At 41.6% G+C, this 14565-nt stretch overlaps 1 protein-coding gene across 1 annotated transcript in view; it reads left to right on the top strand.

Annotated features, from left to right (window-relative positions):
• Window positions 1-11999, top strand: part of LOC132998913 (FERM domain-containing protein 5-like) — a 64550-nt gene extending 52551 nt beyond the window's left edge. The window contains exons 6-14 of the mRNA XM_061068660.1: window positions 1941-2064; window positions 4975-5062; window positions 5197-5285; window positions 6469-6532; window positions 6993-7084; window positions 7162-7236; window positions 7399-7467; window positions 7564-7670; window positions 11410-11999. Coding sequence (XP_060924643.1) covers window positions 1941-2064; window positions 4975-5062; window positions 5197-5285; window positions 6469-6532; window positions 6993-7084; window positions 7162-7236; window positions 7399-7467; window positions 7564-7670; window positions 11410-11999 — 1298 coding nt within the window. The remainder of the gene's footprint in view (window positions 1-1940; window positions 2065-4974; window positions 5063-5196; window positions 5286-6468; window positions 6533-6992; window positions 7085-7161; window positions 7237-7398; window positions 7468-7563; window positions 7671-11409) is intronic.
• Window positions 12000-14565: the final 2566 nt, after the last annotated feature.

Here is a 14565-nt window from a genome sequence, read left to right as displayed (position 1 = left end):
AATCTCATTGTTCATTCTTCTTGTGCTCCTCAATCATCACCTCAAACCATATTTCCAGGAATTGTATGTAATATTCATGTTTATGACCTTCTGTAGACTATATGATTTCCATACGACCCTGGCTTGTTAACAAACAAGAGTGTGTGTGGGTGTTGTGCAAGCACAGCATGTTGAAGGCTCTTTGCTTGTGTTTGATTTATACCTTGAGAATCTGTTGTGTTTATCATGAATTGACTAATTACTCATTTTAATAACCCTTCACAGCACAAAAAAATATACTGTCAGTTATTATTCAAATTCAACGGAGAGTCTGTCAGTTCTGCAGAAATGTTTAACATTTTGGCTTCTTTTGTCATTTTGGCTCATCAACATGCTGAGAGGCGAGTAGGAGCAGCTCACCTGTCAATTCTTGCCAAGCAGCTCCTGCCAACCTTTTCCTTCTCTAACAATCCCAGGATTTACATATTTCTGTGTGTGTCCTTAACCCACCATACAGAGCATCGATATACTGAAAGACACTGGCTGATATTGGCTTATTTGTAGGCAAATAAACCTCAATCTTGTCCACAGAGGTGCTGGAACTTCTGCAACACTTATTTAAAGCACATTTATTACAGTTCAGCCTTTCCTGGCAATTTAAGGAAAATGATTAAAGCAGATGACGTTGCTCCTGTCATAGGCGACACAGTATGTTAAAGGCACATTTCACAATTATAACTGTTACATGTTATCTATTAATTTGGTAAAAACCTCATCATAAAGGCTAACCTTCCTTTTCTATATAGCATGTCTTCATCAGGTGTTTAAGGCTTACACACACTTTTTGACACTGTTTAACATGTCATCACCTGGGAAAGCATTACATCTACTTGCGCCATAAAAAACTAGTTATGATTGCCTGGGTTGGTGCAGTTCTCTCTACAGAGCAGAGAAGGAGCCAAAACTCTCCGTGTGTTTTCTCCACCATCTGCAATCAGCACTGCAAAGAACACTGGCAGGAGGTATTACACGCCAACTAATAAGTGGAGATGTGGATAAATATTGGCAACATAGCTCCTTCTATAAAACGTAATGGTCCACACACATTTTTAGTGTATTCATCTATGTTGTTAAAAGATACTCTATTCAAACGACTAAGTATATACTACACAATAAACCACAGTCAGCAGGCGTAGAAAGTCTTTTATGCAAAGAGGATCTTTGTTAGATTGAGACCTGATGCTTGGAGTTTCTTTGAGTCGGCCTCGGCCTATTCACTGTGCACACTTATGTTGTAAGGTGCATTCAAAACCTTGATTTCTTTGTTTCTACCTTTTATATTGTGTACTTGTGTACTGTGAGCTTTTCTCAGAACGACCATATAGAAATAGAAATAGAAACATGCCCCTGGCAGAGTAATTAAAAATTACAAAGAAATAAATAAAATAATCTTGATATAAAGAACTTACTAAAATAGTTCTGAATATCAAACATTTTGTATGTCAAATTTTTAATTTTATAAATGTAACAACCTTTTAGTCAGTAAGTGAGCCATTTGCCCACCATCGCCATTTGCTCTTGGCAGAAAAGAATATATCACATAATTTTATTGCTCATGTAACAATGCTTTTTAGGTCTTGATATTACTTCTTCAAACCTCTCTCAAGACATTACGTAAACTGTGCCTCTCTGCATGTTACCACAGTAGATATTTTGTGATCTTAATGCCCAGAGCAGAGCACAAAACTCAACAACCCAGCAGCCAGTCCATGTATTATGAAAATCCTTAAAGGGATATCGCTCACCGTTGTTGGACACAAATAAAATGTAAGATAACGGTTGGGCTACAATGCATTTTAAAGATTTCAGTAACAATTTTTTGGGAAATAAATGGGTTAAACAAAAAGAAAAATCCTAAAATTTCCTTTGTTATCTCCTCTTTTTTTTTTACTATGTTCCAGCCGAAATTGGTGACCATGACCCTGGGAAACACCCAGAGGGCTACAGCTCCAAGTTCCAGTTCTTCCCTAAGCACTCAGAGAAGCTGGAGCGGCGGATTGCTGAGATCCACAAGACTGAGCTGATGTAAGGTGACACCTGTCCATTTCCCTGTGTGTCCTCCTTCAGAGAGCAGGCGCTATAGCTCCTACATGTGCTCTTACAGGTTTTTTTTAAGAATTAACCCATGAGAGGTCGACACTCGTTATGGGTGTAACACTGGAGTATCACAATCAGTCAATCATAAAGCGTCAAAGAAGAAAAAATTTGAAATTAGTTTTTCAGTAAAATATTGATATTATATGCTAAAATCACCGTTAAATAAAACAGATTATAAACAGTCTGGAAATATAATGATTTTTTTGGGACTTCGACAAACCAAAGGATGACATCTCACATTTACTATGCAATTAAATATTCGAAGAAACGGAGAGCTACTTAATGGGCTGTGTTAACACCTGTGTTGATGTGGCGTGTTTGTGTGTGTGTGTGTGTGTGTGTGTGTGTGTGTGTGTGTGTGTGTGAGTGTGTGTGTGTGTGTGTGTGTGTGTGTGTGTGTGTGTGTGTGTGTGTGTGTGTGTGTGTGTGTGTGTGTGTGTGTGTGTGTGTGTGTGTGTGTGTGTGTGTGTGTGTGTGTGTGTGTGTGTGTGTGTGTGTGTGTGTGTGTGTGTGTTTGTGTGTGTGTGTGTGTGTGTGTGTTTGTGTGTGTGTGTGTGTGTTTGTTTGTGTGTGTGTCTGTGTGTGTGTGTGTATACTACGTTATAAGGATTTCCTTCACTCTCTGCGTGCCTCTCAGAATGCAGCTTTAGGGCAGACACAGACTGCTACACATGTTTTGATCTGGTCGTCAGCGTCCCGTACACTACAGTGTTTGGTAAATAATTCAACAGTGGCATCGGTGCAAAGAACCTTTTGACTGCAGATCGAAGACTGCAAGTGTTTGCCCTCAGTTTTGGAGGGACCTTGCCTTGGGAGGTGATCGCCACCAGTAAAATGAATGTGTTTAAAGAGTGTGATCTAAGTCAACCATCTCAGCTGGCAGGAATCAGATTTCAGAAGCGGTGAGGTGAAACATTGGCAAGACTTTTACTTCTTTGATAATTTTACACTCTGTGGCTCAGGAGAGGGTCATCCAGTAACCAGCAGGTCGGTGGTTTGAATCCCTGGCTCCTCCAGTCTGAGCTCTGAAGTACACCCCAAATGTTCCTGATGCGTTGACTGTGTGTAAAAGGTGTTGAAAGATGAAAAACTGCTGACTAACCTTCCCTTTCTATAGAGTATGACTTCACATGTCATCCCTTGTGAATTCATAATCTCTACTGTGCATATAAACTTGGAGGATTTTGGCTTGTAAATGTAGTTTCCAACAGTGATGGCTGCCTGGGTTGGTGCAGTTCTCACTGCAGAGCAGGGAAGGAGCCAAAACTCTCCATGTACTTCCTCCACCATCTGTAATCAAGCGTCAGTTAGGAAACTCTGCTGCTACATCTGGCTGCAGCACTGCAGAGAACATTGGCAGCCATTATGATACAGACACGTCAGCTGATTAACTAATGAATGTAGACGGGAGTTCCTTCTATAAAACGTACTGGTCCACACACATTCTCCCTGCATTCATGTATGTTCTTAACAGTTTCTGCCATGCAGCAAAGAGCAAAATACACTCCAATCAGTTTGTGTTTAAGTCTTTCAAGCAATGCGGATCAAAACCTTGATTTCTTGGTCTCCTGCTTGTGTATTTCAAATACTGTATGTACTGAGTGCTTTTCAAACACGCAGTACTTACAGTATTCAAGGTCAGGGCGCTCACAGATAGATACAATCGTGCTATTGGCAGAGTAATGGAATACAAAGAAAAACGTCTCACGATATTGATAAAAAGAAATTGCTGCAGTTTTTCTTATCAAAAATATTTGCTGTCAAAGTTTGACTTTCACAAGTGTTGGTTTCTGAATCCTGATGTAAAGGTGTATCATGTGATTGCCATGGTACAGGATGGGTGGGTCCACAGTCCACACAGATCCTTCTATATGAGTAGGGCCATCCCACGTGACACTTCCATTGGAACATGTTTTTGCACTTGGCCTTGGTGTGTGAGAGGTGCTGTATGAAAATCTAAAATTGATGCCATTTGTATTATTAGTCTCCTGGACGATTGGTATGTCAGGCTTCTCTTTCTTGACGCAGTGTTTTTTATCAGGCGACTGACCGGGCTGCTCAGTCAGGTTCACTAATGTTGCTTTGCTTTCGAGCCTGTGAATTAAGAACGTTCTAAAAATGGAAAATATTAAAATAGTCAAATATATCGACCTTGTGTCCGACTGGTGTCACAGCAGGATGTGTAGGCATCTGCTTTTGCCTCCTGTAGTCCAAAGACCCCGATCAATGAGAGAAGTTGTGTGCAGTAAAAATTAAGCTATCTTTATCTTTGTTACATGGCCCCCCGCCTGACGTCATGGCTTTTTCTTATTTCAACTATAACCAGGCTGGCAGAATTCAAAACTACAGACCCACATGGTTCGGCTGAGATTAAGTGTACCCACATTTGATTCTCAGTGAGGATTAGAGAGACAACAGACTGATTTTTAATCCTTTATTTCTTTTGGTTGGTATCAGCCTCTGGTTACAGCTGCTTTAAGAACATTAGTAACAGCTTTGGTCTCTGTCCTTGGAAAGATTGGATCAGACAGGCCTCTGAAATATCACACAGCGTGAGTATTATTCTTTTGACACATTAACCATATTTGATTATCAGACAAAGATTACGAGTTCAGATTTATTCCTTATAGGGACACACACCCTGCTGAAGCACTGGATCATGAAAGCAGGAAAAAAATACATTTTGCCAGATCTAACAAGTTTTCTCTTGTGCTGCAGGTTATTACTGCATTTTTCAGTTTAGGGATAATCACATATTCAATCACATGATGTCTGAGTTGATAGATGGTTGTGACAATCCAATTAACAGACTTATTGTTTTGTTTGATTGATTTCCAGAGGTCAGAGTCCTGAAACGTCAGAGCTCAACTTCCTCCAAAAGGCTCAGATGCTGGAGACATATGGAGTGGACCCTCATCCATGCAAGGTGGTCTTTGTATTATAAACCTATTCTGTAATTAGAAGCTTCTGAGGAAAAACAAGTTATGTTTTTTAAATTTGAAAGTATTTTTTAGTTGGTCAAATCTCACCAATATTTAAAGTTCTGCTTCTGTCTGTCAGGATGTGTCTGGCAACCCTGCGTTTCTGGCTTTCACTCCTTTTGGATTCACTGTGCTGCAAGGAAACAGGAGGGTCCATTTACTCAACTGGTGAGTTCAGATGAAAAGTTATAACTGGACATGGTGAGAACATGTATGTAAGATTAGTAGCTAGATAATTAAGTTAAAGGTCATAGCATGTGTGTTTGTTTCTGGCCACAAGAGAGAGCCAGTCTTAGAGGCTGTCGTGTCAATGGATAAATACAACAATTAAAGAGCAAATTAACTCTCCGTATATCCACAAATTAGGATTCCTTCCTGCATTAATTCATTAAGATCAACTTTACTCACTTCAAAAGAACAGACATGCTTCAGGTAGTGTTATTTAAGGTGCCAGTACAAGAATATCACAAAATCAATTCAAACGGCGTGTGTGGCCTAATCCCAGTTAAATGAAATCCAAATTATTACTGTTGTATTTTTTTTTCATTTTCTTTAGGATTTAGATTCTTCCTTTTTCCTATCTTTAAATCTTCAAATAGAATAAACCTAATCAGTCATTTTATCAAATGTCTGGGAGGCCTTATGTCTTGTGTGAAATGTTGTGGAGGAATAAACATAGATCCAAGATCTGAAAATGTGCAACTACTTTATTATGATAAAATATATTTGATCGATTCTGAGCCACATGTCCATGAGCCAAAAAACTCCCAAAACAGGCTTGGAGCTTTTATTCTGATGAAGCTCGTACCAGTCTGCCAGGAACGCTGCTGTGAGTTAAATGTGATTTGGCCTTAATCATTGTGTCGTGATGATGGCTTCATGCAGCCGGAGCAACATTTGTCTGCAAACGTATCTTTGTGTTGCACAAATGAGAGTGAACAAAACCAAAAGTAGAATATGAGTCACTTTTTCAAGACTGCTCAGTCGACAAGCTGTGATGCTGAATGCTCATTTTTTCAGACTCCGAGGTGTGTTGTTGTAGAAATCTGTTTTTTCATCTCTTGCAGGTTATTCTTGTAATTTGTGATTCTTGTAATATTCTTTAATCAATGTGTCTACACTTTTCTCCTCTGAAATGAACGACTGATGGGTTTATTAATGTGCCTCCAGCCAAAATGAATATTTTAGCACCTTTTCTCCACTCGCTGTTGCCCCCTTCTCTCTCTTCCCTCTCTGCCTCCGCCGCCCCCCTTTGATTTTGTTTCTGCTCCTCCTTTCATCTTCTGTCTTTCTTTTTATTTGACTTTTTCATCATGTTTCCATTTCCAATCATTTTCTTTTTCTATCTCAGGGAGGAGGTGACCAAACTCAAGTTCGAAGCAAAGACATTCCACATTTATGCAAATCAGAAGGAGGTAGGCGTGCATGCATTATTAAATTGCTGCCTTTTCGGGCCTGTGGAGCTCAGGAAGTTAAATGACTGTGGCCTTGTTTAATGCACGGAGACACTGTCGCTGGGAGCTAAAGTAATCTGTCCTTTATAGAGAGGTAACTAAAAAATGATTGGACAAAAAAGTGATTCAGCGGTGTGTTAAAGCAGAGTGTGGGAGTTGGTTAATATACTGTATATTCTACAAATTCTCAAAGGGTGATTATACCTTGTATCCAAGAGCTCAGTAATTCTGAAAGTTTTAATGTCAGGGACGGCTACAGACATTTTCTCTTTACATGGAGGAAATGTCAATTTGACGAAGGATCTAGGAGCTTTAATTAAAATAATCTTAACATCCATCAGTATCAGAAAAGTGTCTTCATGTTTTTTTCAGTCAAACACATGTATTATACATATGGGTTCATGTGCTGGACTTGTTGCAGGATAAGAAGATCATACTGACTTACTTTGCACCGACACCTGAGGCCTGTAAGCATCTGTGGAAGTGTGGAGTCGAGAATCAGGCCTTCTTCAAGTGAGTTGCACGGCCTGCCAACATTGACTTCTTTGTTCCAGATTGAATTCATGATTTTTCTCCCCATTCACTAACAGGCTGGATAAGTCGAGTCAAGTCCGAACTGTGTCCAGTAGTAATCTCTTCTTCAAGGGGAGTCGCTTCCGATACAGGTATCAAACACACACAGATGGGACTTTATCATTGAACAATACTACATGTTACTTACTGACAACTTTCTGTATAAGTTTTCACAGAACTGTGCAAATATTTTGGGAGTTGAGTTGCTTGTTTTGTATGAATCTGTTTGATCAAGAGTGTCTTTGTTTTCTCAGTGGGAAAGTTGCAAAGGAGGTAATGGAACAAAGTGCCAAAATTAAAAGAGACCCTCCTGAGATCCACAGGTAAGATGTCAATCTTCATATTTTCAAGGAATTATTCATACATTTCAAACCCTCTTGTATCCAAGAGTCCCACGTGCTCCTGTTTCTGTTATTTAGGGCCGGCATGGTACCAAGTAGGAGCTGTCCGTCCATCACCCACGGCCCTCGTCTGACCAGTGTACCCAGGACCCGACGTAGAGCTGTGCACATCTCCATCATGGAAGGTAGAGCACACTTGCACACACACACAAAATACACACACAGATACAAGAGTAGATAAAAACTTCTGGTTGAACATTCAAAAATCATCGCATCTTAACACTTAGAAAGTAATTTTGTAATGTGTGAGTACAGTTTCCTCACATATCCGCACATCTGTAATAATGTCCGTACCGTATCATAACTAATGGCAGCTTGTCAAGCACATGCATCTGTAGCTATACCTATACTCACCCGTTAAGATCCCAGAACTATCCACGATGCACATGTGCAAAAGTTCAAAAAATCCTGCTCTGTCCTCTGCTTGAAAAGCCCAAGCTTTAGTCAACAGGACACAGCCACGCCCACGAAAATGGCAGTAATGCCAGACACAAGACTGGCAGTCAGACAGTAGCCTGCTGCTGCCACAGGTGGGCAGTAGATTATAAGATCCTGAATGGGACAGAAAGCTGTTCTGAGATACACCACACTTTGTTCGAATTGATTAGAAACGTTCTCCTTTCTAATTAAACTAGTTGAGACGGTTGCTTGTCCTGACTGAACGCTGCTGCTGCTAGATATCTTAACCATTGAGAAACTACTGTTATTGAGATGTGAAGGTTTAGCCCACATGTTGTCTCTGGGACCAAGGCTCTTGGCTGAGGTCCTGGGCTCTTTGTTTAAAATTATCTCACTCTCAATTGCATCATCTAGAGCTCAGGTGTTACAGCTGGCTTAATATGTGAATTTCTTTTTTTTTTAAAACAAAAAACTGATGGCTCCCAGCAAATTTAATTTACCAGGCATTGGTAAAAACTAAAGAAACGGATATTGAATTCAATTTGCTGGGAGCCATCAGTGCACCGTGAGGATCTTGTTTGACTGTTGCCTAGTGTGTGTTACCCCCCCCCCCTTCCACGTGATTTGATCTGCAGTGGATTTAACACCTACAGTGCAAATATTTCACGGGTATTGACTCACAAAATCTGAAACTTTTTCCCCCCTCCTGTCTTGGTAATGTTGCCTTCTGAAACACACACACACAGACTGAGGAGCGCCCGTCAGCCTGTAGCCTCAGGCATTATTTTGACATGAGAAAGTCATGCTGTCAGTTCATAAAGGGCACTTATTCTACCCTCTTTCCTCCAACAGGCTATTAACCTTTTACCGGCGCTGCCACTGTGAGTCAGTTTGCTGTTTGTTTAATAGCCTGAATGAAACCAAATGGACTTTTAGTATGTTTACAATAAGATAAAAACGGGTATTTAGTCACAGTGGCCCCTCTTGTCATTGACACAGAGAGCAGGAACCCCTGTGTTTTGTCCGGTTGCTCTGTCTGTGCTGGTATGTCCACTGGTAATATTATCTCTAGCTGAAAATAGCTCCTGTTGTCAGCGGCCATGCTGTGTGTGTCACAGCTGACAGCAGGGGGGGGCCCGAGGTGAACTGTGGCCCAAGTGGAACATATTCCTGTGCCTTGTCTTTCAGTCTCTGTCCGTCTCTCTGTGTCTCTATGGCTGTCAGCCTGCCTATGGGAGGAGGGGGTGCTGCTTACCCTGGCTGCCTGCCGATGCGGTTGTGGTGAGGCGGTGGGAGGAACGAGCAGAGAAACAGTTGTAAGACAGAGATAAAGAAGAGAATAAAAGAGCAGTGAGTCGGAAGGCAGCTTAGGTTCCGCAGGTGTTTGTTGCTCCTTTTTCACCATGGTGAAGTGTCTGATCCGGATCAAGACCAAGATGAACGTTCACCTGCGCATGATCAACCATTGTTACCGAGATGTGACGGTGCGCGTGCTGTCCATGGGACCCCGGCTCTTGGGCAAGGCCCTGGGGGTCCTACCGATCGTCCCTGCTCTCCCTGGGGGATCCTTGAGCTCAGGCTCGGGTCCTGGAGTGGGACAGAGCTCCAGGACCCCTTCCAGGCTCACTGTCCCACCCCAGCTCCATGGCTGCCAGCCAGCAGGTAAACAGCTATGAATTGTTCTGAATAGGATTGAAAAGAGTAGCTGGGAAAACTGTCTCTGATTTCAAATAGTGCATTTCAAAGGTTTGTTTCTATGGGATTCCCTTAGTATCACATCAAATTATGGAACTATACAATAAGATGGAAATTTGTACGCTCTTGATCTGGCTATGTAAAGTGTCTTAAGATGATATATGTTGTGATTTGAACTGCTAGAGTAGATTAGGATTAAGTGATGGTATAGAAAATGTTCTCAGAGGTCGTTGATCTGTTTCCTGTTTACTTTAGGGTCAGAGTTGAGTATTTCATTACATGATGGGACAATTGGATCTGTGACTTTAGAATAGGCAATGACAAGTTAAGGCCAATTTATGCTTGTACGTCTTTTCTAAAACGGTGCAAAAACCCGCCGTCACGACTTTAATTCCACTTCTATCATGACACTGTTTCTACAATACCGTCAGGTTAGAAGCAAACACTGGGTAGTAGTTAGTGTCGGGAGTCCCTGCCGACTGTGTGGAAGCTGGGAGGGGAGCTAGCTCCGTCTAGCTTCAAGCTACACGGAGCTTCAAGCTGTGGAATCAGCAACACAGTTCGGAAACAAGACTGGGGAACCGCTGCGCTAAGAAACGATTACATCAGCATTTTGACCTGCTGGGTGTCACTTTATTTAGTTCTGTTAGTTGCCATGGTTCAGTGTGTGGGAGACCAGCTAACAGATGTAAACAGACACACGTGGACTTCTTCTTCCCAAAATTGGGGTAGGCTTCTCTGAGCTCGTCTTCCGTTGCGCCACCTATGGGTTTGGCGGTGAATTTTTTTCAACGTACGGTGGTCGGAGAGGTAAAAATCAAAAAGACTCTTCGACCCTCGTGGAGCCCTCTCCGAGAAACGGATACGTAGAAGCATACTGGAGCCTTTAGTCATGTAAAACTAAATCCTCCTCCCCCTCTGGCCATATATACGAAAAATAAATGTTGGCACAGTGAACACAGTGTTCCTGATGTTCTGGCAGCGCAGCAAACCCGCCTCTAAATCGAAAGGGCTGAGTGAATCTCACTTTGGAAATAATTAAATGAAAAGTGGAAATGTTTTTTAAGTTGCCTCAAAAACAAGGACATGCTCTTCCTGTTTACTGAATAGAAAATGGAAAAGTAAACTATGGTTTGACGTGCACAGACAGAGTCTAATATCGGAAGAAAAAATGCTCTGGTGAATTTGTTCCAGTAATAAATTTGAGATTTGATTAGATGATGTTTCAATTCATTGCAAAAATAAATTGTGTGAATCGATTTCCTTCAAATGATTTGTTAATTCTGAAAGTAGGTTGTGTTTTCACCCATTTCCGTGGGAGGGTCTGTTGGTTTCTCTGCAGGGTAACACAAAAACTACTGAACGGATTTCCACGAAACTTGTAGAAACGATGGGACATGGATCAGGAAAGAATCCATTCAAATTTGGTGTGGATCTGGAAAATCTTTTCACCTTTTTACTCTTTTGGCTCTTTAGTCATTTTCCTCGATTTCCTGGAGAATAATAAATGGATCTTGACGAAAAGCGATTGCAATACGGATTTTATGATCTGCATAAGGTGTGAATGAATGGAATAAGTGGTGAATGAATGGAAGAGGACTGTCAGAACTTGGTGGAGCTATGTGCTCTACTGAGTGCCATTATTTTATGGTACGGTTGTTTTTTCTTTGTGTGTGAGGGAGGAGATCATCTTTAAACTCATTTATTCCCACTTTGGTATCAGAGTCATGTCAGATAATCTATCATGAACCCTCTGCTGTTGGTTTTCAGGTTTGGAGTCCCTTCGAGACAGCGCCCACTCCACGCCTGTGCGCTCTGTCTCCCACGGTGACTCCTTCATGTACTCCCGGCGCCAGCTGATAGACGGCAGCGAGGCGAGCACGTCAGCAGTCATCTCCGACGAGGCCTACAGCCCCTCAGACAGCATGCTGCCCACACCTGTGGCTGAACACCGCGCAGAGATGCCATCGGCTCGTAACCTCAACGGATCGACCTGCAGCAACGACGAGGAGCAGGAGGCAAAGGCGGGAACATCGAAGAAAGAGCAGACGGCAGAGTTCGGGCCTGGCAGGAGAGCGCTGCGTATGGTCAGGAGCAGGCCGTCGCCACCCAGTGACGCAGAGGAGCTGAACAAGTTTGTCCTGAGCGTGTTACGTCTATTCCTGGTCACTATAGGATTGCTGTTCGCTCTGCTGCTGCTCCTCATCATGCTGACAGAGTCCGACCTGGACATAGCCTTCCTGAGAGACATCCGCAAGACACCTGAATTCCAGCAGTTCCACTTTGAATACTTTTGCCCTCTGCGGCGCTGGTTCGCCTGTAAGTTTCGTTGGATGGGAGGTTTCCTTGTCAGCCAGTGAGGCGAACTGAAGGATGGAGAGACTGAAGGACACAACACAGGCCTCCACTGAGATGGGACACGTACCACAGACTGACAGAGGCAGGTCAGGAGAGACGGTGAGAGGAGGGAAAAGGAAAAATGTGGCAGCCCTGTTCCCACCATGGACTCAGCTTTTACCCAGGAAGGAGCTCCTGTCACAGAGCCATGGACTGTCCCCTGAATAGCCTTGTTCGACCATCACTGCAAGAAGTAAATCATATTTTTGGGAAATTATTTATTCTTATCATTTTTACACAAAGTCACAGCAACAGGGTTTAATTTAAACACTGAAAGGGACAAGCAAGTCTGACAGACTTCACCTAATCAACCACCGATAACAGTTGCCTTTATTTTTGTATAATTTATGTGTTGTGACATTATTGTTAGGCCGAATTTGATGTGTTGGGGTGTGCATTCTGTTGACCTGCACGTTTTGTTGTCTTAAAGGTTTTGAGAGAAGGCGACGGGACGAGGGTGCGGTCTAGCTCGTCTCGTCAATTCATTTCAAAGCCAACAACATTTGTGATGATTAAATGTTGTTATTGTCACTTCTAAGACTGATAACTGCTGTTTGGAGCTGTAACAGGAACCTGGGTTGCATTTGTGTGTGTGTGTGTGTGTGTGTGTGTGTGTGTGTGTGTGTGTGTGTGTGTGTGTGTGTGTGTGTGTGTGTGTGTGTGTGTGTGTGTGTGTGTGTGTGTGTGTGTGTGTGTTTGTGTGTTTGTGTGTTTGTGTGTGTGTGTGTGTGTGTGTGTGTGTGTTTTGGGATGTTAAAGTAAGTGTGAGCAAATCTGAGCAGCACTTAGCAAATGTAGATCCAGTAAAATAATTTTTGCAAACATACATTTTTTTTCTTTATAATTTTTAGACCGATGTGTGGAATCTGCTGTGTAGAGCAAAGATAATGTAACATATTTTAAAGTAATTGACAACTTTCCTGAATTCTTCTGATGTTGTAATCAACGACACATGTGGCATATGACATTTTGTTGCAGTAGCTATTTGACCCTGGAGAGGTTTCGGTGCTTCCCATAGATTGAATATAAAGATGGATGATGTGTTTCCATTTGTTCCTGTTAAATATCTTGGATACAGTTGCTGCCGTCTTGCACTTTTGGCATAAATTGGAGCCAGAGTCTGTGGTGTCATTATTGTTGTGTGGAGCTGTGGTATCAAAGTCCAGCTAATACACATGGCCGACAAAACATGAGTAAGTCTCAGCGCCATTTAAGACACTACAGTATCGAAGATTGACCTTAAATCTTATCAACTCGTACTTTGACTTTTTACTTTAGTCCATGTCCCATGGACCAACATGGATGACGTGGGGTTCATGGCATGTACTGCAGCCAGTCACTAGGAGGCTATCAAGGTGATTTTGCTTCACTCTTGGTAGCTGTCATGTCGTCCATCTTTGTATACAGTCTACGATGCTGCCCTGTACAATAATAGCAAGTCATCAGATTCTTTTAAGCGTTTGATTATAGACGATAGTGATGTGAAATATTGCTATTGTCATTTTTTGAAAAAAAATCGTGGCTTTATTTGTGAGCTGTGTTTTAACAGTTTGCTCACATTAGGCTTTATTTTGTTCAGATCACCAATACAGTGTCATTGTCCAACAATCATAAAATAAGCCTTTGTAAGTATATAAGTAACAGAAATTGTAGGTTTCCAGATTTTATTAGGTAGCAGCCGAATAATGATAATAACTACAATCAAACGTGTGTTTAAGGAGCAGTTGTCACTTTGCTGTCGTTTATTTAACAGTAGTTGTTAAAGGGATCGAACTATGTGAGCTAGCACTTTAGTGATAGTGAAGTGTTTGGTTAGCACTTTGATTCTGTAGAAGGAGTTAATCTTGATGTGCTATACTGTTAATATGAAATTGTTTTCCATTGTGGTTAATCTCACCTTGTTTGACCTTGCAACTGCTCAGATTACAACTATTTTACAACAGTAGAGAGTTAAGAGGCAATTGTACTAGGTTTTTTTTGTTATTTAAGACCCATGTTCCATTTGAGTTTAGTCTGATGTGTTTAAATTTATACAGTCATATATAAATGACTGTATAAAGACAGAATTGATTTAAATCATGTTTTTGTACAAACTGATGTCTGGTTAGCACAGATTTCCTCACAGTGACATTTAATGGCCTTTGAAGAGTTATTTTTTAAGTGTGGATAAACGGTTTTCAGCCCTGCACCGGCCTAAAAAGAGAGCCTAAGATAACTCATGTTTACTTCAATCTTCATCGTTGTACCTACCAAAGAAACCTCTGTTGTCTGTTTGTGTCAACAGATGGGAACTCTGATAGTCTGCCGTGCTTCTCCAGCCTTATTCTGTTGCTTCACATGTTAGCCTACAGCCCAGAGCGACTAACAGCATACTGGAAAACCACAAGTCAGTTTGTGACCGTTAACTTCAATAAACCTGTGTCTGCTTCATCAGGATATACAGTGTGTAGGTATATGTATGTGTCGGTGGTAATTCAGATTACCAAGAATATGGATTTATTATTCATGCAACATGAGGAGTGGTTTTGG

This window comes from Limanda limanda, chromosome 3 (assembly GCF_963576545.1).
Source record: "Limanda limanda chromosome 3, fLimLim1.1, whole genome shotgun sequence".
In the NCBI taxonomy this organism is placed as follows: Eukaryota; Metazoa; Chordata; class Actinopteri; order Pleuronectiformes; family Pleuronectidae; genus Limanda; species Limanda limanda.
The sequence above is the reverse complement of the archived record's forward strand: the minus strand, read 5'-3'. Positions and strand labels throughout refer to the sequence as shown.